Below are 24,307 nucleotides of genomic sequence, written 5' to 3' on the forward strand. Positions count from 1 at the left end.
GGAGGTGCTTTGCAGGTCTCTCCCCCCTCCCCTAAACCTTGGATTTTGGCAGTGAGTTTCTCCTGCTTCTTCATATCCCACCTCCAAAAGTCTCCAAAGCCAGCCCAGGAGATGCTGGTCATCTAGAACATTGCCTAAGCGTAGGCACCACTTACAAATACATGGTGTGATCCAGGACAGGCAGAACTGAGTGAGTGAGATTCCAGGGTTGCCTTCCTCCTGTTTTGAAAACAGAGGGATTTATTCATCATCCTGTCTCTTCAGCCTGTTGCTTTTCTGTGAGAAACTTTCCTTGTTACTCCCCAACAGCTTAGTTTGCTTAAGAAAATTCTGTCCAAAGCTTCATGGGCGCCCAAAACATGGTCAGTTAGATTCCATCTGCAGTCCTGGTGATGGAGTTTTTTGGGAAGAAATGTAAGACTTATGAGACCTGATTCCTTTAGCAAAACCTGCTGGAACAGCTGCCTTGCCAGGAATTGTCTCCCAGATGAGAAGTTGCTTCTACCAACCTTATTATGATGGTGAAGCATGGTGATTTCTTGAGATCCCTTTCCGAAGCTATTGGAATACCAGTGTTTTCCCCTGAGTAGGTTAATGGAGTTTTGCTGGGTGTTTGAGTGAGGTAGCAGTGCTGGCTTGTCTTGCATGTTATTTCAGTGGCCCTTCAGTGGCTCACACAGCAGGGAGGGAGCACCAGGAGAAATGAGATGTCATGCCTGGGAGTCATGGCAGCCTCAGGATGGGCTTTAAGTTCTAAGGACAAAAGGACTGTTCCCTCTTCTTTCAGAGGAAGACTCAAAAATGTTTCAGTGGTGGAAGGTCTCCTTTTCTCTGTAGGTTTTTTCTCTTTGAGCTCTAAAGGCGAGAATTGAGGTAGGTAGTGACAGGAGATGGATTTGAACTCAGAGAGGGAGGGAAGATTTAGGTTAGATTTAAAAAGAAATTCCTCCCTGTGAGGGTGACGAGGCCCTGGCACAGGGTGCCCAGAGAAACTGTGGTTGCCCTTGGGTCCCTGGAAGTGTCCAAGGCCAGGTTGGACACTGGGGCTTGGGGCAAGGTGGAATAGTGGAAGGTGTCCCTGCCCATTTGAGGAGTGGAATGGGATGAGCTTTAAGTCCCTTCCAACCCAAACGCTTCTGTGACTCCATGATCAGAGGTCTGAGTGCCCAGTTTACCCTGACTGATTCCTGGTACTTATGAGCACAAACAGGATTTAGCAGCGAGTTATTCTCCATCTTAAATTAAAAATGAAATTAAAAATTTAAGTGGGAGCGTTGAGCTGGCTCATCTCCCCTGCTTTCCCTCACCCACCTTCTTCCTTGACCTCAGACAGAACCCTGGAGCTTTTATCAGTGAGACCAAAGTACATGTGGGGAGGGTGCAGTTTCAGCCTCGCAGACAATGTGTGAACGACAAGTTATCACGAGCGAATTGGAGCCCGAGGAACTTAATCACCAGCCCTTTTGAGCTCTCGTGTGCATTGAATAAAGGCGAGATAAAGGCTGCTGTGGGGCCAGCCTTGGGAGAGCCTTTGAAGTCTGACTGTGCCCAGAGGACAAAAGGATAATCCAGTGCCTGCCTGCTGGAAAGACAGTGAGCAAAGAGTGTTCCTGGGAGTTATTCAGCAAGGAAAATATCAGCTGGCTGGGAAAAGAAAGGGGTTTGTCTGTCAGTACATCAGTGACTGACCCAACGCTTCAGGAGGCTGTTGATAAATGTGTGTTTTCCTGTGCTGCATCCTGACTTGGGGCAGAGCTTTGGGAATGGGGTGCAGAGCAGGGAATGTCCCCGGCTGGGGTGCCAGGAGGATCCCAGCTGTGAGGTGCTGAGTGAAGTGCTCATATCTGGGTGTCCCTCCACGGTTAAGGGTCGGGTTTGGTGGATCTTTGGGGTTGGGTTGTTGGGTGAAGTGGAACTAGCACCTGGGTCGGGATACAGATCTAGGCTGGGGGCAGAATGGATGGAGGGCAGCTCTGAGGAGAAGGGCTTGGGCATGTTGGTGGATGAGAAGCTCAACATGCCCTGGCCATGGTGCTGGAAACCCCCTGTGCCCTGGGCTGATCCCCCAGCATGGGCAGCAGGGGAGCGTGGGGATTCTGCCCCTCTCAGGTGAGACCTCACCTGCAGAGCTGCCCCAGCCCTTGGGCTCAGCACAAGAAGGACCTGGAGCTGCTGGAGCGAGTCCAGAGGAGTTCACAGAGATGCTCTCAGGGCTGGAACCACTCTGCACTGGAGCCAGGCTGGGAGAGCTGGGAGTGTTCAGCCTGGAGAATAGAAGGATCCAGGGAGAGCGCAGAGCCTCTGCCAGGGCCTAAGGGGGATTCAGGAGAGCCGGAGAGGGACTTGGGAGAAGGGTGTAGAATGACAGTACAAGGGGAAGTGTCTTCCCACTGCCAGAGAGTAGGGTTACATGGGATATTGGGAAGGAATTCTCCCCTGTGAGGGTGGTGGGACCCTGGCAGAGGTTTCCCAGAGAAGCTGTGGCTGCACCTGAATCCCTGCAATTGTCCAAGGCCAGGTTTGCTCATGGACAGAGCTTGGAGCAACCTGGGGTAGTGGAAAGTGTCCTTGCCCATGGCAGGGGGTGGAACAGGATGGTCATTAAGGTCCTTTCCACCCCAGACCTCCTCTGTGACTCCGCAACGCAAGGTCAGAGTGCCCCATTTTACCCTTCCTGATCCTCAGGTGTTTGTGAGCACAAACAGGATTTAGCAGTTGGCTTTCCCCAGCTCTCTGTAGCTCCCAAGCTGCAGCACAGCAAGCTGGTTTTAGTCTTAGGGTATCCATTCTCTCAGATAAAATGTCCTGTGTGCTGCTGGAACGGCTGCACTTGCTGCTTTGAGATTCCCCATCCCTGTGTCCTTGCTGTGAGCCTGACCATCTCCCCGTGCTGCTCTGATCCTGCCTCCCCGGCAGAGTGCAAGGGCTGGCTCTGGTGACGTGTGGGTGATGCCGGGAACGGGGAGGGCCCAGCGCTGCTACGGGATCAGCCCCGGCACAGTCCGGAGGAGGAGGATGCACAAAGTGCCTCTGTGAGCCCCGGGAATCTCCCCCTGTCCCCAGCCGAGACAGGACAGACCCCTGGGGTTGCTGCTGCAGGATGGGAGCGGCTGAGCTGCGGTGAGGAGACCCTTCCAGGGAGGAAAAGGAGATCTTAGCTAAGGGGGATGTGTCCATGCACGCTGGGGAGCAGCAGGCTGCTGGCAGCAGCTCTGGAGCCGGAATGAGGGTGGTGGATCAGGCTGGGTGGGCTGTGGCATTTCTGCTGTGTAATGGCTGTTTGTTTACTGTCACTCTCCCTGCAAACCTCTCGCTTTTCCCAGATTTGCTGGAGCAGGGAAGTGGCAGTGGAGCTCTCCAGGTGCCATGGCTGTCCCCTTGCTGCTGGGGTGGCGCATGGCAGAGCCTGGAACTTCACTAAACACTGCCTGCTTTTTGTAAGCCCGGCAGAGTCTGAAGTGGAGCATTAATTAACCCTTTCTGGGGAGTGAACAAAACAGTGAGAAATCTCTGAAATGCTGAAATGAGCTGTGGCAGGGTCACTTTTCACTCTCTGTCTCTGGCATTGATTTAGAGATCTGGATGTTACAGAGAGATCTGTGCAATCATCTTAGATGTATTTTGTCAGGGCATCACTGGGCTCGTTTTCCTCCTTTATTCCTATCTGGGAATCCTAGGATCCTTGATTTGCAGCAAGCTGAGGCAGGAAATATGATCTTTATAAATATTTATGGCTGTCAGCCATTTTATAGTTCTGGATTACTCCTGGAAAAAAGTAAGGCTGTTTTCTCATTATCATCTGTCAAACAAACAATTGCGTGTGGCTGGAGACCTCGGGATTCTCCTTTGGGAATAGAAGTCCTGGTGCTGTGGGATGGCAGGCTGGGCTGAGCAGGGATCCTGGAGAGCAGGATCAGACTCCAAACTGCACTTGCCTGGTCTGGAGTGTGCGAGTTGGGTCAGCCCATCCCACCTGCCTGTGGGATCACAGGGGCTGTGCCTGGGGAACTGTGGGTGCCATGGAGGTCCTGCTGGGGGTACCATGACCTGCAGACCCTCTGGCGTTGTAGCTCTGTGCTCACTCTGTGCCCTCAGGCTCTGGTTCCTGCTGCTCCATGGCAAGCTTTGAGTTGGGAGAGCATTCCCAGGACAGCTCAAAGTCGCTGTTCTGGGCAGTTATTCCAGGAGAGTGAGCATGGAATGTGCCTTATCTCATCTTCTTGCAGAAAGTGCTTCTCAGGGTGTTCTATTAGCTTGGTTTGACTCTTTTATTAATACTTTTCTTTAGGACAGCTGTATCTTTTGTCTTTAGGAGAGATTACCGTAGATAGGCCAAAATAAAAAATGGAATGTCTAGACAGAGAGCCTGCTGTGTGCAGCACAGAGACAGGAATGGTTGGGGTACTTCTGGGAGAGGAGGTCATACCTGTGCGAACAAACCCAACTCCTCAGGCTGGCTGCCTGGCTCAGGGGTGGCTGTGGAGTTTTCCAGGTAGATTCAGTGTTTTACTTGGCATCACTGGCCTTGGTGGATCCTGTCAACCTCCTGTCATTCCTGAGGATGGTGCTGCTGTGAGAGATGTGGCCATGTCCTTGTGTGGGGGACAGAGTGGAGATAAAGGCCTGGATGGGTGGTGCCTTCTCAGAATGCTGTCACCCCCTTCCATCCCCAAATTTATATTCCAGTATTTGCAGGGAATGAGGGTGTTAAAAATTCACTTTGTGTGAGAGGGGACCCTGGAACTGGGAACTGAACATGGGGTGAACGAGCTGGTGACTATGCTGAGAAGGTCTGGTGTGTCCCAGGGTGGCCCAGGTGGGCACTGTGATCTCGTGTACTCTGGGGCACAGCAGAATCCTTGGAGCCCAGTGCCACCATGGAGCTGGATCAACTACTGAGCTCCTGGGCTCTGTGTCTGTGGCATTTGCTTTGGTGTCCTGAAGCTCTGGGCTGCAGGTGGACCCTGTTCAGGTGACTGGGATGAGGCCTCTGTTCCCTGGATACCTATGCCAGGTAACTCTCATGTCCTTGGAGCAGCACCCCCCAGGTGGCAGGATGAGTTCCAGGCACTTCAGTGTTCCATGTTCGCCACCTGCTCATGTTGATATCAGGATGATTTATTCAAGGAGGTTCTGATCCATCAGATTTGCAGAACAGCACCTAGGATTTCCAATGGGGATATTTGAATGGGGAAATCTCTGGAAGTTTTGATGCCAATTTTGTCTTTCCAAGCTTTTAGCCTCAAAAGCACTGCTAAAACCAGGGATTTCCTTATGGAAAATGTGCCCTGTTTTCCTCCCAGTGCAGCTGGGGCTCATGGCCTGTGCACTCAGCATTTGGAAGAGCTCTCAGAACTCCACTGTTTTTTTTTGTCCCAAGTGAAGCGAGTAGCTGTTTTAAGTGGGTTATTTTGTGGTGATTGTCAGTTCTGTACATGACTCATCTTGTTTTCCTGCAGCTGTAGCAATCTGGGCAATGGGCTTAGGAAGGCATCACAGCTCTTTTCCCTTCTTGCTTTATATGATGGGGCAGAGGGCAGCTCTTTGAATTCCTTATTTTTCCCACCTGGAGATACGTTTGCCCCTGTGATATCTGCAAATATCAACCATTTTCCTTCTGCCTGGGAATTTTAACCCCTCTCTTCCCCCCACCTTCCAGTTTTCACAGGATTTTGGTTTTTGCTCTTCTGGTTTTCCCTCTGGATGTCTGGAAATACTCAGTGTTTTCCAGAACTGGGATTATGGGCATGTTAAGCATCGTTTTCAGTGAGCTGGAGCAGGTTAAACAGGAGGCCCAGTGGTTTGGCCAAGTTCTTCCCTGAAGGAGGATCCAAGTTCCATTTTGGTGTTTTCCCAAGCCCCCATTTGGTCCCACTTTCTGCTTTCCAGGGCCCATTGGATACTTAGCTTTCCTTGTTTCCCTGCTCCCATCCATGCCTTCCTGCCCATCCTGCTCTCATCCTTGCCAGATCCACCTGGGATACCCTTTAGCTCTGTGGGGAGTCTTAAATATTCCTTTTCTTCTCTCCCTCTCCCCTCTCCTGGCTCAAATGGCAAAATACCCTCATGGCAAGTCTTGGATTTAGGAAAAAGTCACCATCTGGATGCTTGTCATGATTTACTTTGTAATGAACTGTTGTTTCCAGGATCATCCCCATCTCCAGGGGATCTGCTGGAGCTGGGAAGGGTGTACCTGGCACAGATCACCTGGGAAGGTGTGCCTGTGATATTCAGCTCAGGGAACACCTCAGTAGCTCTTTGCTTCCACTGAAATCTGTGGATTTCCTCCTAAATGAGATTTGGTTTTTTTATAAAAAGGGGGAGAACTAAGAAATGCTCAGTTTTCCCTCTCCCACCAGGCTTTTCTTCATATAATGGAGGAGGGATGAATGGCACAAGCACTATGATGGATTTCCTGGAGGAGCCTCTTCCTGGTGTGGGCACCTATGAAGATTTTAACACGATAGACTGGGTGCGAGAGAAGTCCAGGGACCGGGACAGGCACAGAGAGGTAAAAATCCTCCTCCTTTTCACTGGCTCTGGGTGCAGCATCATTAACATGTGAATCTTGCTGGGATAGGGAGGCACTTCCTAGACATACTTGGGATAGAGGGATTGCCCCTAGGATGGGAGCTGAGAGTTCGGTTTGAGGAAAAGGAGCACTAAATCCAACATGTTGCACTTTATCGGTTGCTACTTCTCTTCTGAAGGCTTTAATTTATTTAAAATGGGGGGCTTGGAACACAAACCAGCCTGGTTTCTGCTCTCACAATTGCACTGGTGAATGGTGCTCTTTCTATTGGAATTTTTTGTTTGAGAAGACTGAGTGCAATTCTTCCATAATTCCTTCCCAGGACTTCACCACTCTGCAAATAAATCTGAATCTGCTCAGAAAGCAAAGGGCTTTAACTGAAATACCCATGTCCTCAGCCTGCTCCTGCCTTGCTGGCAGCATTTTTGGAGGGTGATGACTGAACTCAAGTTGTCTATTTGTTTGCCAGAATATTCTTTGATTATTTTATTTTTTTTCCTGAGCCTCACAAAATGACCTGTGCTGTAATAGAGCCCAAACAGAGCACAGATCCTGCTCAGTGTGCACAAATACAAGACATAAATATAATTCCAAAATCTGGGTGAGTACAGACCCAGCCAAGGGACTCCATGTCACTGCTGCTTACTTCCCAAAAAATGTTCCTGTCTGTGGGTTCAGAGTCCAAACCCCAAAGCCTTGTAAAGGTGTGTCTCCAGGCACAGGTGAGGGGGCAAAGGTGGTGCCCATCAGCCTGGGACAGGATGAGCTGTTTCCTGTCTGAAGAGGTCACAGAAACAGGGAATGGCTTGGATTGGGGGGGACCTTAGAGCTCATCCCATTCCACCCCTTGCCATGGGCAGGGACACCTTCCACTATCTCAGGTTGCCTGGTCCACCCTGGCCTTGAACAAGAATTGGGCAACCTGTACCAGGGCCTCCTGACCCTCACAGGGAGGAATTCCTTCCCAATAACCCGACTAGCCCTGCCCTCTGGCAGTGTGGAGCCATTCCCTGTGTCCTGTCCTTCCATCCCTTGTACCAAGTCCCTCTCCAGCTCTCCTGGAGCCCCTTTAGGCACTGGAAGGGGCTCTAAGGTCTCCTTGGATCCTTTTCTTCTCCAGGCTGGACACCCCAGGCCGTCTCTATAGGAGAAATAATTCAGGTGAAGGCAGAGTTTAGGACTGTCCAAAGAGGTGTAGGATTGGTCCAGTGAAAAGAAATCCAGAGGAAGTAGTATAGACACTCACCCCAAGCTATCTAGGATTCTGTATTGGTGCTACTGGGGTCAGCATCACATTTGGAAGACAAAAATCCAGAGAAAAACCCAACCAATGCTCATCCAGGCAGAAAGGATTCTTACTGCATGTATTACTCATTTAGTGGATGTTAGTTGTGTCTATCAATGTGCCTTTCAATCTGGGGATAACAGTGGTGAGCTGGAATATTTCCCTTGGAAGAGGCAGCCAGGCACACAATGGCTGTTCTGTCACCCTTTGTCCGCCTGTCAGGAGCAGTGAGACTGACAGCCCTTGGCGGTCCTGGGGCATCTGGGACAGGCCTGAGTCCCATTTCCCAGTGCCACCAGTGCCTGCTTCCCAGCTGGACCATTCCTGTGTGCTGGCATTAAACCTGCGACCCCCTCATGTCCATGTCCTTGGGACTCTGGCACAGGGTGCCCAGAGAAGCTGTGGCTGCCCCATCCCTGGCAATGTTCCAGGCCAGGTTGGACAGGGCTCAGAGCAACCTGGTCTAGTGGAAGGTGGAACATGACATGGGGTGGAACTGTGTGATCTTTAAGGTCTCTTCCCACCCAACCCATTCTGGGATTCCATAATCCTTGATCCATTCTCCTCCACCTCCCACCCCGAGCTGCATTTACTGCACCAAATGTAGGACCAGCTGTCGCCAGATGCTTTTTGTCTCCTCTCCTCAAAGCAGAGTGACAGTATCACCAAGTAGTTTTAGAGCATTTAAGCCACAGTGGATCAGAGTCTTCATGAATTTTTGTTTCTTTTTGCAAAACTTTTCCTAGATCACCAACAGAAGCAAGGAGTCCACCTGGGCACTGCTGCACAGTGTGAGCGATGCCTTCTCTGGCTGGTTGTTGATGCTCCTCATTGGGCTGCTGGCAGGTAAGGGCAAACCTCCAGATAAAACTGATTCCTGCACTGCAGCATCAGGATCCATTCTTCCACAAGGCTTGGCAGATCCCTGGACAGCAAGATTTTGGAGTGAGGACTTGTGCTGTGACACCAAGGGCTCTGCTGCTGCCTTGTATTTCACAGGAAATTATTTTTAAGTGCTTTGAAGCTGTGTTTGTGCAAAACCAAAATACAAAACAGAGGCTGAGAGGTGTTGTGGATACTGCTCTGGGTCTGCTGCTGGTACAGAGCTCTGAAATAAATAAAAAATGTTCATTAAAGCAGAGCTGATCAAAATGCTGGGAATGTCTGTGCTGAACACTCCTCGTGGGCACCAAAAGGGTTAATGTCAGGGGATGCCAGCAAGAGTTTCTTATTTTTTGGGGTTTTATCTTCTATACTTAGATATAAAAAGCAAGTGGTGTTTCTTGGAAGTCAGGTGTCTTTTGGAATTGAGCTGCCTGAGACCTTTTAAATTACTTAGAAACAAATTGCTAAGTAAGTTTGGCCCCAAGGCAGCCGCAGTAAATCACTTGGATACAAATCTTCTTGATAGGGAGCAGCAAGCATCTGTCACGAGGGATGGAGTGAAATCTTCTGTTAATGTTTACCCAGGAATGCTGCTGGCCAGTTGGTCATTAACTGGTGGGTTTGCCAAATGTTTATTGCAACCTCTGGAGCTTGTGATGGCACTTGCTTCTATGGATCAGAGGTTCCTGGCCTCTGCCTTGGTGTGGGGGTTTTGGGGTTGGAGGAGTTATTAACAAAAATGACTTGAAGATTCCTTTTAAAACCTGAGTTCCCTTCTGTGCTGGCTCTGCTTGCCTTGTTTTACTTGGCAGAGTTGTAACTTTCCTCTCCTTCATTTTTCTTTTTTTAAATTGGGGTTGGTAATGTTTTCTCCAAAATCAGAGTTATTCCTGTCACAGTGTCAGTGTTGTTGGTGCAGCTCCTAGATCCTGGTGACACATTTTGTCTGAGTCCCCCAGGAATGTGGGACAACCCTCTCTGCCCTCCCATTGCTGCTGTGCTGTATTTAACAAACTGTTATTGAGAAGAATTAATTGCTGGTGATGAAGGGGGTTTTGAACAAAGATAGCCTTTGAAATGTCATCAGCCATGCTCTTGTTTCCTGACCTACTCTATTCAGTATATTGAGATAATTCAAAATTAGGCAAAGCCTCTCATGTAGCTCTCCACAGAATAAAAGTGAGTTGTAGGCAGAATACTAGCACTGCTCTGTGTGGTGGTAGGTGAGTCAGAAGTTGGTGGGGCAGACTGTGACCTTCAGGTGTTTGAGTGCTCATTAAATTATTTGGGTTTTTTTTTCCTTTAAACCAGGATCCTTGGCAGGTCTGATTGACATCTCTGCCCACTGGATGACAGATTTGAAGGAAGGAGTGTGTTTGGCAGGGTTCTGGTTTAACCATGAGCACTGCTGCTGGAAGTCCAACACCACCTTCACTGACAGGGACAAGTGTCCTGAGTGGAAGAGCTGGTCCCAGCTGATCCTCGGCCATGGAGAGGTGATGTGTGCCTGGAACTGGTTTTGCTGCCAAATTCCCCACTTACCCAGCCTGTATCATCCCTAGAATGATTTGGATGTAGATGCCAGGAGTCCACGCTCTGGGTGGTTCAGTGGTTCATCGTTGGGGTTTTAAAGGGGTGTCAATAAACAAGTTATTTGGGTGTTGTCCTTGGAGGGGGTGTGTGGAAACAAAACACTGCTACATTTACAGGTGCAGTGCAGGATGTGCTGGTGTGTCCAGGATGTGCTGCTTGGAGGGTATTTCACCCATGAACATTTTGGGGGAATGCCATGAGCTCCAGTCCTGTGTTTTGGACAGCTCTCTGCAGTGGAGCAGCTGCTTGACCAGGACAACACTGAACCAGTACCAAGCTGTGGTTGAACTGGATGATCTTAGAGCTCTTTTCCAGCCTAAATTATTCCATAATTCTACTCCTGTGCCTTGGTTTCTGTTTAATTAACGGGTCTTGAAGATGGGGTTGGTAACCCAGCGAATGTAACTTGTCCCTGAACCCTCAGACTCAGGGCAGGTCTCTCCATTTCTGGCTGATAACTCTGTGGTATGACTTGCTCACTTCAGTGCCCAGGTTTGATGTGGTCTCAGTTGAAACCATCTGATTTTGACAATTTTCTCTGTGTTTCAGGGGGCATTTGCATACATCCTCAACTACTTCATGTATGTTATCTGGGCCTTGATGTTCTCCCTCCTTGCTGTGCTCCTTGTGAAGGGTTTTGCTCCCTATGCCTGTGGCTCAGGGATCCCAGAGGTGAGAGCTGGAGCGGGTTCTTTTTCAGGTGGGATAGGGATCCACCATCCAAAATTTACACATACATGCTATGGAATAATTTCTTCCACCTTAGATGATGGCTTAATATGTGGGTTTTTTCCCAAGCTGTTCCTGAAATGTATTTAATACTAAAGTCTCCATGCTGTTCCTTTAAAAACCAGATGTTTTGGCATTACTGCAGGAGGTACTACTTTGGTTCCTCCAGCAGGGATAGTGGCCCTGAAAGAAGGACTCAGGTGGCTGGTTCTGCCTTTGCATGGAGAGGTATTTTTATGGACTCTCTCATTTTTGATAGCTCAGAGGGACTCTGAAAGCTGTAAGGAAGGGCAGGACTGGGAATGCCCAATAAATCAGGAGTTCTGACCAGGGCTTGAATGAAAGCCTGTAGAGCTTTGTGTGCTTGACTTCCAGATCAAAACTATCTTAAGTGGTTTCATCATTAGAGGCTACCTGGGCAAGTGGACGCTGGTCATCAAAACCATCACCCTTGTACTGGCCGTGTCCTCAGGGCTGAGCCTGGGCAAGGAGGGGCCCCTGGTCCATGTCGCCTGCTGCTGTGGGAACATCCTGTGCCACCTCTTCACCAAATACCGCAAGAACGAGGCCAAGCGCAGGGAGGTGTGTGGGGACACCAGCCTGGGGAGGTTGTGTGGGCCTGTGGCCCTGGTTTGGGGTAAATGGCCCTGGTTTGGGGTAAATGGCCCTGGTTTGGGGTAAATGGCCCTGGTTTGGGGTAAATGGCCCTGGTTTGGTATGTTCTTGGTGTTCCAATGTTGGCCAGTTTATCTTCTGCTGAATCAAACTTGACAGAATCCTCTGGGTGGGCTGGCAGGGTTTAGGGGGCCCACAGCACCTCCGCTTACACTGTGTGACAGTGCTGGGACATGGGGGGAGTGTGAGATGGGAAAAATTGGGGTGTTCTGGGAGGTGAAATTACTGCCATTGTGTTGTGCTGAAGCTTTACCTGAGGTGAAATCACCTGAAACAGAAGAGGAAGTGGCCAGCGATTCCACTTGCGCTGATTTGGTGCTGGGACTGTTGAAATGCTAAGACTTACTTGGAGCTCCTTTTTAGGGAAGGGGGAATTCCCAATTCCACCTTTTACTTGCTGACTTCAAGCAGGTCATACCTGACTGACTGTGAGGGAGATAAACATCATGCAAATTTAAGTGAAGACAAACCATAAATGGGGGATGGTTGGGAGGGCTGAGAAGTCTGAGTGCCGCTGTCTGTCCCTCAGGTGCTGTCAGCAGCTGCTGCCGCTGGTGTGTCTGTGGCTTTCGGAGCTCCCATTGGAGGAGTGCTCTTCAGCCTGGAGGAGGTAACCTTGGAATGCTGCTTTAGTGCAGAACTGTCCCTGTGGGTTAAAAACACAGCCCTCCCCTCCCTCTGGGGTGTGCAGAGGAGAGCTCTGGGATACTATATATACCAGGCCAATCTAAAAGCTAATTGAGGGTTCAGGTAATTCTTAGGAATACTGGAGGATTTATTTTGGATGAGGTCTGTCTGTAGCTGTGCCATAAACCCGTTGGATTCTTCCGGTCTGTCTGTGCCCAGTATTGCTGACTGCTTACAGCCACAGCTCTGGTTTCCATATAGATTCCCAGGCTCATTGAAGTTGGAAAAGCCCTCCAGAATCATCGAGTCCAACCTGTGATCAAACCCCACTTTGTCCCCAGCCCAGAGCACTGCCACATCCAGGTATTCCTTGGACACCTCTAGGCATGTGGACTCCAAACCTCCCTGGGCAGCCTCTTCCAATGCCTGACCACCCTTTCCGTGAAGAAATTTCTCCTGATGTTCAACCTGAACCTCCCCTGACACAGCTTGAGGCCATTTTCCCTTTTCCACTCTCCTGTCAGCTGTGTCCCAGGGTACCTGGGAACAAACTGCTCTGGTTTGTCAAGCCCCCTTTCTTCCCAAGGAACATCTAATCTTTAATCTCTTGATCCAGATATGAAAAGATCATTGCTGCTTAGCTCATGGGAGGACCAGGATGGATTTTAGAGGAGGCCTGGGATGGATTTGCTCAGCTGAGCAATAGTTGGTGGCAGCGATGGCAGGTGCTGCTGTTTGGCACTTTGGACCTTGCAGAGCCACATAGTCTCAGAATTCAGCTCATGGCTGATGTGTAACAGCTTTTATTACCCGAGTGAGTTGCTTCAGGGATCACAGAAGGGCACGTGCTGCAGTGGAAATTTGCAGGCCAGGACCCATCGTACTCACTGCAATCCTCATTGAACTGGAGCTCCAAACCATGCCTGGGGCACTTGACTGGGGAGCAGGGAATGAGGCAGTGCACATGGATCTCTGTTCTGGCTTTACTCCCTGCAGTGGGGTCGTGCTAAGTGTTCAAGTGACCAAATGTGCTTTGTTCTCCCCTGTAGGTGAGTTACTACTTCCCTCTGAAGACCCTTTGGCGCTCCTTCTTTGCCGCGCTGGTCGCTGCCTTCACCCTGCGCTCTATCAACCCCTTCGGCAACAGTCGCCTCGTCCTCTTCTATGTGGAGTTTCACATGCCATGGCATCTGCTGGAGCTGGTGCCCTTCATCCTGCTGGGAATATTTGGTGGACTCTGGGGAGCTTTCTTCATCCGCAGCAACATCGCCTGGTGCAGGCGGCGCAAGACAACGCGGCTGGGCAAGTACCCAGTGCTGGAGGTGATCGTGGTGACGGCCATCACGGCCATCCTGGCCTTCCCCAATGAGTACACCAGGATGAGCACCAGCGAGCTGATCTCCGAGCTCTTCAACGACTGTGGCATTTTGGACTCGTCCAAGCTCTGCGAGTATGTGAATGACTTCAACAGCACCAAGGGGGATGACCTGCCCGACCGCGCCGCCGGCCCTGGCGTGTACACGGCCATGTGGCAGCTGGCACTGGCCCTCATCATGAAGGTCTTCATCACCATCTTCACCTTTGGCATGAAGGTGAGGGTTGTAAATGAGCTCATGTTCTTCCCATGCTCTGCAAGACCCTTAGGGTTTTATTTCCTCCCTAAGCAGACATGTCCCCCCAAGCTCTGTCAAAAGTGACTGCAGTTGTTTGTCATGCTACTCATACCTGAGGGCAGTAGAAACCTTCCAGCCTGGGTGTGGACACCAATTGCAGTCACAAAACTGGTGCCTCAGGGCTCCACAACCTGTTTTACAGACACAGAATGCTCCTAAATTGTTCTGCCTCAAGCCTTTTTGATAAATATGTGATTTAGATGCAGCAGCTAATTGCAAAGCAATCGGTGTCTTAATTTGTAAATGCTTAATTGGAGTTGTTCCTTGCTTGGGTAGTTTGGAAGTTGGTAGTTTGGAAGTTTGTTGCTTCCCCTGGATCTGCAGGTGTAGGTCCTAGGTGTGAGCTTTCCTGCAGAATATAGAGCTGAGCATCTTCCCCTGCCCCTAGTCCTTGAGTGCTCTGCCCAAAAACGTGACCCCACTGCAGAGGTTTGGCATTGCTGTTGCCCTGAGGTGTCACTGACATTCCAAGGCAGCCATGGAGTCTGTGAAAGAGAGACACCACATGTGACAAAGCTGCATGGCCAAGGTGGAAGGAGAGGGAGAAAGGGGATTCCCTGCCTTCAAACAATGGGAGCTTTTGGAATATCCTGGCAGTGGCTCTGCTGGGTGTCACTTTGCTATGTGTGTTAATTCCCTATCACAGTGGAGTTTGAATTTCTTCCAGGGGAGGATGATACTGCTCCCAGTGTTTGAAGGCAGCAGAGTGGGGAAATCCCATGCCTGCAATGAACATGTGCTGGGGTGTTTGGAAAGGAGTGGGGGAGTGTGAGCCGTGTGAAAGTGAAGCTTGGTTATGTTCTCTTTCGAGAGGAGCTTGTTCTGTTCCACACCAGCCTCTGCTCAAAATGGAGAAGATTCAGACTCTCTTGCAGAGACCTCAGAGCATGAGGGTGCTGGAAGGGCAGAGGGACAGAGCAAGGCATTCTGGCAGGGTTGGACAGGTCTTGGAGCAACCTGGTCCAGTATAAGGTGTCCCTGCCCAGGGCATGGGGTTGCACTGGATGAGCTTGAAGGTCCCTTCCAACCCAAACCATTCTGAGATTTCATGATCCTGCACACTTTTTATGTCCCTGCTCACTGCAGGGGGCGTTGGACTAGATGACTTTTTCAATGTCCCTTCCAGCTCAACTCCAGCAAAGCCTCTGACTCAGTCTGGTTTGAGGTTCCACCACTCCTCTGTGCAGTCCTGGGGCTCTGGTGCTCACTGCCCCATGTTCCCACAGGTGCCCTCGGGGCTCTTCATCCCCAGCATGGCCGTGGGGGCCATTGCAGGCCGGCTGCTCGGGGTGGCCATGGAGCAGTTGGCCTTCTACCACCACGACTGGCCCATCTTCAGCGGCTGGTGCAGCCAGGGCGCCGACTGCATCACGCCTGGCCTCTACGCCATGGTGGGCGCCGCCGCCTGTCTGGGTAAGCTGGGGCTCCTCAGGGCCAGGCTGGCCTTGGGGCTTGGCTGGCTACGGGAAGAGGTGGGGTAGTGGATGAATGATTGGACTCGGTGATCTTAGAGGTGTTTCCCAGCCTTAATCACTGAGTCACAGAATGGTTTGGGCTGGAAGGGACCTTAAAGATGATCTTGTTCCACCCCATAGTGGCTCTGTGATTGAAGAGTTGTGATTGTGGCCAGCCATGGAGCTGGTGTCACCTCAAGAGCCTCAGAGAATGCTGTAATAGAACATGCCATGTGTTCCTCATCCTGGTGGTGTTCTTTTGCCAACCCCAACCTGATGCTGGGCATGGCATGCTGCAGTGAGGAGCTCCTGAATGGGAGCCAGAACAGTTGAGGCTGCCCAGGGACTTTAATTAAAACCTCATAAGAAAATTAATTTTACTTCCTGTTCTGGCCTTAAATCTTGTGATACAATTCTGCTTTTAAGTGCTTTGTATTTTGGTAATGCTTCTTCCTCTTGCCTGTGTTTGAGGGACTGGGTGCATGTGACTGAACGGCACTTTCACAATTCCCAGTCCCCCTCCTCAGGGACTACTTTGTCAGGAGAAAAAACATGCCACCAAATCCCATCTTCGGCCTTTTTAGAGGTGATACACATTGTTTGAGCAACCCAATCCAGTGGAAGATGTCCTTGCCCATGGCAGGGACATGAATGAGATGGATTGGATCCAACCCCTTCTGGGATTCAAATCCAACCCCTTCAAATCCAACCTCTTCTGGGATTGTTTGCATGTACTTGATGGAAGATAAATACACTTGGACTTCTTTAATGGTTCTGTTTGCTGCTGGGCAGTACTGAAGGGTCTGTGCCCCTTTAGGGAATGGGTATTGGAGCAAAACTCCTGTAAAGTATTTGGATGTAGCTTTTGGACTTGAATCTCAAAAGCATAATTAAAACCTGCCAGGACAAAACCAGAGGCCTTTGAGCTCCATCCCAAGACCCAATGGTCTGGCGGGGATAGAGGTTTCAGTGCTGTTCTGACCATGTTTGGCACTGCTGAACATGGCACTGGAGCCCAGCAGCACCAGCTGTGCAGCAGCCCTTCTCTAGAGGCAGGGGCCTGGTGTGACCCAAATCCCAAAATCTCCCATCTGAGCCACGTGTGCTGTGTTTGCAGGGGGGGTGACCCGGATGACAGTGTCTCTGGTAGTCATCATGTTCGAACTCACCGGGGGGCTGGAGTACATCGTGCCCCTGATGGCAGCAGCCATGACCAGCAAGTGGGTGGCAGATGCCATTGGCCGGGAAGGTATTTACGACGCCCACATCCGCCTGAACGGGTACCCCTTCCTGGAAGCCAAGGAGGAGTTCTCGCACAAGACGCGGGCGATGGATGTGATGCGGCCGCGGAAGAACGACCCTCCCCTGACGGTCATCACGCAGGACAGCATGACTGTGGAGGATGTGGAGACCATCGTCACCAAAACCACCTACAGTGGCTACCCCGTGGTGGTGTCCCGGGCATCCCAGCGCCTAGTCGGGTTTGTCCTCAGGAGAGACCTCATCATTTCTATCGGTAAGAGCTGCCCGGGTGAATGTGCTGTCATTAATGTCAGCTGTCATTGACCTGAGGAGTTCACACACCCCTGGTGCTGGTGGCTGGGCCAGCTGGTGCATCCCTGAGCAGTGTGGGTTCTGCTTGCATTGGATGTGAAGGACAGGGTGCCTTGTCACAGGATCACAGGTTTGTTTAGGTTGGAAAAGATCTCTGAGATCACCGAGTCCAACCTCTGACTGATCCCCACCTTGTCACCCAGCACAGAGCACTGAGTGCCACATCCAGTTGTTCCTTGGACACCTCCAGGGATGGGGACTCCACCACCTCCTTGGGCAGACCCTTACAATGTTAGCAAGCTTTCCTGTGAAAAAATTTCTCCTGATGTCCAACCTGCACCTCCCCTGGCACAGCTGGAGGCTGTGTCCTCTTGTCCTGTCACGGCACAACTCCACAACTATTTGAAAGAAGGGTGCAGCAAGGTGGGGTTGGCCTTTTCTCCCAGGCAGCCAGTTGTCCAGTGACATTAGTGTGGCTCTGCTGAGTTTGTGAAGCTTAAGGCATGTGAGGCTGTGGAACATGAGGCTCCTCTCCAGCAAGGGCAAAACCTTCCTGGCTTTGTGGGGCCTGGATGTGGAGATCTTTCTGAGCTGTTCATGTCTCAGACTTTACTGTATTCCATTGAGGGGAAATGTCTGGTTGGTCTAGGGGCTGAATGTTGGGTCCCTGCTGAGGTGATCCCACCTCTCTACTCAGCCCTGTGAGGCACACCTGGAGTGCTGTATCCCATTCTGGGCCCCTCAGGACAGGAGAGACATGGAGCTTCTTGGGCAGGGCCAGGCTGAGGGAGCTGCGGCTCTGCAGCCTCCAGAGGAGCCCCAGCTGAGAGGAGCTCTCAGCCCTGGGTGTCCCTGTGTGCAGGGAGGCTCCAAGCAGGGCCCAGGCTCTGCTCCAGGGAGCCTGGCAATGGCACCAGAGGAATGGGCAGGGGCTGATGGCCCGGAAGTTCCACCTGGACAGGAGGCAGAACTTCTTCCCTGGGCAGTGCCTGAGCCCTGAACAGATTGTCCAGAGAGGGTGTGGAGTCTCTGTCAGTGGAGAGAGTCAGAACTGCCTGGACACAATCCTGTGCTCTGGGATGGCCCTGCTGGAGTAGGGAGGTGGGACCAGATGACCCACTGTGGTCCCTTCCAACCTGATCCATTCTGGGATTTTGTGGGGCTGGCAAACCTATAGATAACCATACTGAGGTTAAGGTCACCCACCTCTTCTTCCTGCTGGCAGTCCCCCTGCTCTGTCACTTGTGCTCCTGCCCTGAGGGCTGTGATGTCTCTGGCTGGAATGTGTAGCTGCAGGACATGGCAAACACTGTGTCCTGGTGGATGCTCTGAATTTCCTTCAGTGATGTGAGACCTGTTGGAAACAGCTCTCCAGGGATTCATTAAGAGTGATCCTGTCCCCAGGCTGTGCAAGTGAAGAATGGGATGGGATTTGGGTTTTCATGGTCAAATATCCCAAAAATTCTAAAGTATTCAGAATATCCAGCCTGCTGTTTGGGCTGCCCCACCTGCCCCTCCCCAGGAAGTCTGGGAATGCTGATATCAGATTGCAGTGTGGCAGGTACCCATAGTACCTGTGTGTGCACTACTGCGAAGGTCTGAGGGATGGCCTTCTTGACTTGTTTTCCATTCCTGACCCTAATGACGTCCATGGATCCTGTGCCAGTTGTAAAGTGCTTAAAAGTAGTCCTTTAACTGCTCTGCATGGGACCCAAATCAGTGACTCATGAAAGTACAAAGCATTTTATTTACTTCCTCTAAAAACTGGGAAGTTAAAAGTTCTCCAGAACTTGTATTTACCTGGCTAGAGCATAACGAGGTGCAGCAGCCTTGGCTTTGGGCAAAGCATGTGCTGATCTCGCCCCTGCAGTGGATCTTTGGAGATCTTTGAGGTTCTCCCAAGTAACAAGTGGCAGGACAAGAGGAAATGGCCTGAAGTTGTGCCAGGTGAGGTTTAGGTTGGACACTGGTGAAAATGTTTTCGTGGGCAGGGTTGTCCAGCCCTGGCACAGGCTGCCCAGGGCGGTGGTGGAGTCTCCATCCTTGGAGGTGTTCAGGAAACACGTGGATGTGGCACTTTGGGATGTGGGTTAGTGGTGCCATGGTGGTGGTGCTGGTCAATGGTTTGACTTGATGGTCTTAAAGGTCTTTTCCAACCTTACTGGTTTCATGATTCTCTTAGAAGAAAGGCTGGTAACGCATCGCACCCTCGTTGGGTGGGAACAGCTCTGGTGAAGGGAAGGAAAAGACTTTGAAAGCCATTAAATGTGGGCAGAGGAAAGGAAATGCTCTTCTGTTTGGAAAAGGAAAAGAGGAGTGCTAATATTTAATCAAATATTTCTCCTTCCAGAAAATGCCCGGAAGAAGCAGGATGGGATTGTGAGCACCTCAGTTATTTGTTTCACTGACTACTGTCCCCCCCTGCCTCCGAGCTCCCCGTCTGTGCTGAAACTCAGGAGCATCCTGGACCTCAGTCCCTTCACGGTGACGGACGAAACGCCCATGGAAATTGTTGTGGACATATTCCGCAAGCTGGGATTGCGCCAGTGCCTGGTCACTCACAATGGGTAAGAGCCCTGGGATCCAGGGTCAGAACCTCCTCTGCTTCCAGGGCAAAGGGGGCAGCACTGGCCATCCATCCGGGGCTGGATGCTGGAGCAGTTTTTGCCTGGAAAAAGGCAGATGTGACAGCCCAGCTCCAGTTGAAGCAGGAAGGCAAGGGCTGGAGAGGAAGGCCTCCCTGTGGAGATGGATCCTGCATCTCAACCCCCCTCCCAAATCTGGCCACATGAAACTGCTGGAATTTGCTTGGTGTCAGGCAGAGGAGTTTTAGCTGGGGAGGGATGAGGGCAAAGGTAGAAACTGAGAGCTTTTCCTGGAGCGTGGCTCCAGCAGGAATTCTCTCCTTGCTGTGGTGCCTTTGGAGCAGCCCCTGCCAGCCCCCCACACTGCTCCATGTGCTCCATGCAGATGTTATTCCCAGCTCCCTCATTCCTGGCCTGCCTTTGGGCAGTTGTTTAAAGCGCACCTGCAAGTGTGGAGTTTATGGAGCAGCAGCAGCCACTCAGGGTGGTCCTTGCAGAGAAGGCGGGGATTAAGGATTATTTATTTATTTAAATCCTTGTAGCCTGCTGGGAATTGGATTCTGCCAGGTAACAAGTGAAAGGACAAGAGCAAACGGCCTCAAGCTGTGGCAGGGGAGGCTCAGGATGGACATCAGGAGGAATTTTTCCATGGAAAGGGTGGTCAGGGATTAGAATGGGCTTCCCAAGGAGGTTTGGAGTTCCCATCCCTGGAGGTGTCCAAGGAATGCCTGGATGTAGCACTCAGTGCTCTGGGCTGGGTGACAAGATGGGGGTTGGGGCACAGGTTGGACTTGGTGATCCTGGAGGTATTTTCCAACGTTAATCCTTTGATTCTGTGATTAATATTTGTCTTTCAGTTATAACCTCCTTACTCTTTTAGTGTAAAATACTGATGGAGTGTCTGCTGAGGGGCCTGTGAGAGTCAGACTTCACAGAATCCCAGAATGGTTTGGGTTGGGAGGATCTTAAAGCTCATCCCATTCCACCCCTGCCATGGGCAAGGACACCTTCCACTAGCCCAGGTTGCTCCAAGTCTGGCCTTGGACACTTGCAGGGATGCCAGTGTCAGGGGCAGCCACAGCTTCTCTGGAAACCTGTGCCAGTGTTTTACCACCCTCAGAGGGTGTAATACTTTCTGTTGGGTGTTGCTTTGAATCCCATAAGACTCTTCAACCCTTACCAGGGGCACAAATGTCCCTGCCAGGGTCCCTTCTGGGAGTGTCAGTGCATTAAAAATGTTTCATTTTGCAGGAAGCTGCTGGGGATCATTACCAAAAAGGATGTACTAAAGCACATTGCACAGATGGCCAACCAGGACCCTGATTCCATCCTCTTCAACTAGAGGCAGACTGTAGGGATTGTGTGTCCCACATACCTGGAACTTTCTAGCCCATCCTGGATAGACTTTCCTATTTTTATTGAGACCATGGAACTGTTTCCAGTGTTTTCCTCCATGGAGCTGAAGAAGATATATTTTTTCTACCGGATAACCAATTGCACTACGGAATCTGTGGAACATGATCTTCTTTTTAGAAGAAAAAAAGACTTTATTTACGTTGCTTTTGTGAAGTTGCATTGGAAAGATTCCATGAAGGAGTAAAAGCAAAATGTTAGAGAATTGTATTTCCTCCTCTTCTTTTGTTGGAACTGCTGTTATGAACCTGGGGAAGAAAAGCCAAGGTGTTTGTGTCCTTCCAGGGGTATGGAAGGAGCAGGATGGCTTTGCACACAGCGTTCAGGTGGTGGCAGAGGGACAGGGCTGAGCTCAGGGTGGTGAATTCCCAGTTGGCCACTGGGAAAAACCACAACCTTGTGAAGCCAAAATAGGGGAGAAAAAAAAAATTTGGCTGGCTGAGGCTGCCTGGCTGAAAGAAGGAAAAAACCACCCAAACCAACCCTCCCAGATCAGATCTCCTTAAAATTGGGCCCAGTTTCTGATTGGTAGGATGCTGGTTTTGATTAATTAGTGAATGTATTAATTATTCTGCGGCTGTTTTGTCAGGAGAACCCCAAGGAAGAGGCAGGAAGAGTTCACAGGTGTCTTCCCATACTGCTCCCTTTCTTAGATCCATGCCCAAGGATTTCTTCTCCTTGATTTCCCTTGAGCACATCCCTTAAAATCCCAGAGGCTGAGTTGTATATTCCTTCCCTTCCCCAAAACCCTGAGATGTTGGACATTGCACAGGTGGCCTCCTCCTCACCCTGTCCCACTAGAGAGCCCTGTGCCTGGGACATTGACACAGCTGCTGTTCCCTGCTCCCTCCTCTCCCTGGGTCCTAGCTGGAGGATTCCAAACATGGCACCGCTCCAGGTTTCCTTTGGCCAACAACTATGCAAGAAACCCTTCCCATGCAGCCCACCACGGCCTTCTGTGCTCCTCAGTCCCTGGCTCAGCACTGACCAAATGATTTTCCTGTTAATAAAACTGTGTCCATTTACTGGAATTTGGGAGGCTTTGGATGCCTTGGGAGGCTGATGCTGTTCATCCTGGCCTCAGTTGTTTTATGGTCAACTGACCTGTTCATAGGGAGTGGAGACTCCTGTCAGGACTTGGCTGGGTCCAAAATCTCTGATACAAGCAAATTCCTTGTCTTTCCAAGGAGCAAAAGCCAGATTCTTGATCTTCCAAAGCCATCCAGCAGTCAGTCCCTGCTCTGCTGCTTCCACCTGATGTCTCTATCCTTGTACAGCTCAAAGCTGCTTCAACCTGAGATGTCACTGACAGATCCAGTTTCTTCTGCTTGGAAAATAAATGCCTGGACTGGTCTGTGGTGGTTTTGTGCAGCAGATGGTTGGAATTCTTTGTGTGCTGCCTCAACCCGGGCCAGCAGCAGCAGCTGCCTTCCCTTTAAATGCCTTTTTTTTGTTTTGTTTGGAGGGCAGATGGATGTTCTGGGGATCTGGGGCTGAGTCCAGGGAAGAAGCTGCCTTCTCCCAGTCCCCTGGGAACGCCTTCCTGGGAATGCCTGTCCTGTACATGCTGGCTTCTCTTCCCTGTGGCACATCTGGCATACCAGAAACACAAAGCTTTTCTATTTTTCTCCTCACCTTATCATACTCAGAAGGGTCCCAGTTTAAGAAATTCGGTCCTCCTTTGATTAGATCCATGAGCAGATTCCTCTCCTTGTGGGAAGGCTGCAGCAGCCCAGTGCAAAGGTAAGGTGCCAAAAGGGAAACCCATGTGCAGGGTTATCCCAGATGGAACATCCCAGCTGGCTGGTGGCTCATCCTAGCTGCTCCTGGGGAAGTGGGAGGGCAGGGAGCAGCTGTCAGAGGGAATTGCAGCTGCTCTGCTGTCTGGGAATGGGAGCTCAGGGCAGGAAACATCTGCCCAGCAGCTCCTGGCTCTGCGGCAGCTGGTGCTGTGTCTGTCCCATGGATTGTTTTTGCAGTGGGAGAGGTGTCCTGGGATGCTGCCCGGAGAAAGTCCTGTCTGGGAGAGTGAGAGTGGGAAAGGCAGGAAAAACACAGAAGGGCTGGGCTTTAGGAAGGCTCAGTTTGGGTGCAGGTGGGATTTTAAGTGCTCATGGTGCCAAACTAAATGTGGTGACAGTGGAAGAGTAGAAGAGGAACATTCCAATGGTCCAGGGCCTTTCCAAGCCTCTTGCTTGGCAGATCACTCCCCTCCTGCTGCTTTTGAAATTGGAAACTGCTCATTTTCCTGCTTTAACGGCTGGACGTCTGGAGCACATGGGTGAGGTGGAAAGGGGAGCTTGAAGCAGGGCTTTGGAGCTGCTCTGCCTGTCTGCAACAGCCTCCTCACCCTGTTACCCACAAAAATGGTGTCTGTGCCAGCTCCAGGCCAGTTTCTAAGCCATAGTTTTCTGTGTAGTGAAACCTGTAGCAAAATGACCTGATCCTTGTTGCTGGGTTGGCTCCAGTGTTTTGCAGGACACGAGGGACATGCAGGAAGGCTGCAAGGATCAATATCACTCCATCCTAGGGTTGGTGCTTCCCTTACCTGGTGAGCTGTGGTCTAGAGAAGCTCCTGGCTGTTTCCCGTCTGCTTTCATTGAATTCCTTGAATTCCTGCAAAACCAAGTTCAGCTCTTCCTGGTTCCACAGTGCCAGAGGGCAGGGATAGATGGTATATTGGGAACAGATTCTTCCCTGTGAGGATGGTGAGGCCCTGGCACAGGTTGCCCAGAGAAGCTGTGGCTGCCCCATCCCTGGAAGTGCCCAAGACCAGGTTGGATGGGGTTTGGAGCAGCCTGGGATAGTGGAAGGTGTCCCTGCGATGTGGCACAGGATGGACTTTATGGTTCTTCCAAACCAAACCATTCTGGGATTCATCAAAACCTCTATGCAGGGGAGGGACTGAACTCTGGATATTTACTGGGAGTGCTCTCTCAGTTGTCCCAACTCCACAGTGCTGTGTGGAAGAGGTTACTCTTCCCTAGGGCACTTCCAACTCGTAAAAAAAATTTTACCACGTCCAGGTCTTGCTCCTCCATTGCTTTGCTTCAGGAGGAGCCCTGTGATTCCATTCAGCAGACAGATGGGGTTGCAAGACAGAGCTGGAGACATCCATCCACTGGATGAATAACCTGGAAGGACCTGGGGGGGTTTCAATATCCTATTCATGGCACATGATTTTGGGGATCTCTCAGGGGTGAGGGCTGGATGCACTTCTCGGCTGTGGGATGCTGGAAGGTCAGGATGGCAGTGGAGGGAGCCAACTCTGAGGCTCCCAATGAGCTGATCTTTAAGGTCCC

The 24,307-nt window shown here is 50.8% G+C and overlaps 1 protein-coding gene across 7 annotated transcripts in view; it reads left to right on the forward strand.

Moving 5' to 3' along the window:
- LOC146437223 (H(+)/Cl(-) exchange transporter 5) overlaps positions 1-21,215 on the forward strand; it is a 36,345-nt gene extending 15,130 nt beyond the window's left edge. For 3 of the 7 annotated variants that reach the window (XM_085059951.1, XM_085059954.1, XM_085059952.1), the window contains exons 3-13: positions 6,360-6,511; positions 8,564-8,663; positions 10,014-10,198; positions 10,845-10,967; positions 11,400-11,606; positions 12,229-12,309; positions 13,376-13,918; positions 15,226-15,412; positions 16,571-16,969; positions 19,358-19,574; positions 20,844-21,215. In XM_085059951.1, the coding sequence (XP_084916077.1) occupies positions 6,360-6,511; positions 8,564-8,663; positions 10,014-10,198; positions 10,845-10,967; positions 11,400-11,606; positions 12,229-12,309; positions 13,376-13,918; positions 15,226-15,412; positions 16,571-16,969; positions 19,358-19,574; positions 20,844-20,934 (2,285 nt within the window). In that variant the 3' untranslated portion in view covers positions 20,935-21,215. Of the gene's footprint in view, positions 1-2,972; positions 3,121-6,359; positions 6,512-8,563; positions 8,664-10,013; positions 10,199-10,844; positions 10,968-11,399; positions 11,607-12,228; positions 12,310-13,375; positions 13,919-15,225; positions 15,413-16,570; positions 16,970-19,357; positions 19,575-20,843 lie in introns of those variants that run through there. The other 4 variants (XM_085059956.1, XM_085059957.1, XM_085059955.1 and 1 more) reach the window with 3 other exon arrangements.
- The last annotated feature ends 3,092 nt before the right edge of the window (positions 21,216-24,307 follow it).

This window comes from Lichenostomus cassidix, chromosome 4A, assembly GCF_008360975.1.
Source record: "Lichenostomus cassidix isolate B80296 chromosome 4A, HeHo_3.0, whole genome shotgun sequence".
NCBI lineage: Eukaryota > Metazoa > Chordata > Aves > Passeriformes > Meliphagidae > Lichenostomus > Lichenostomus cassidix.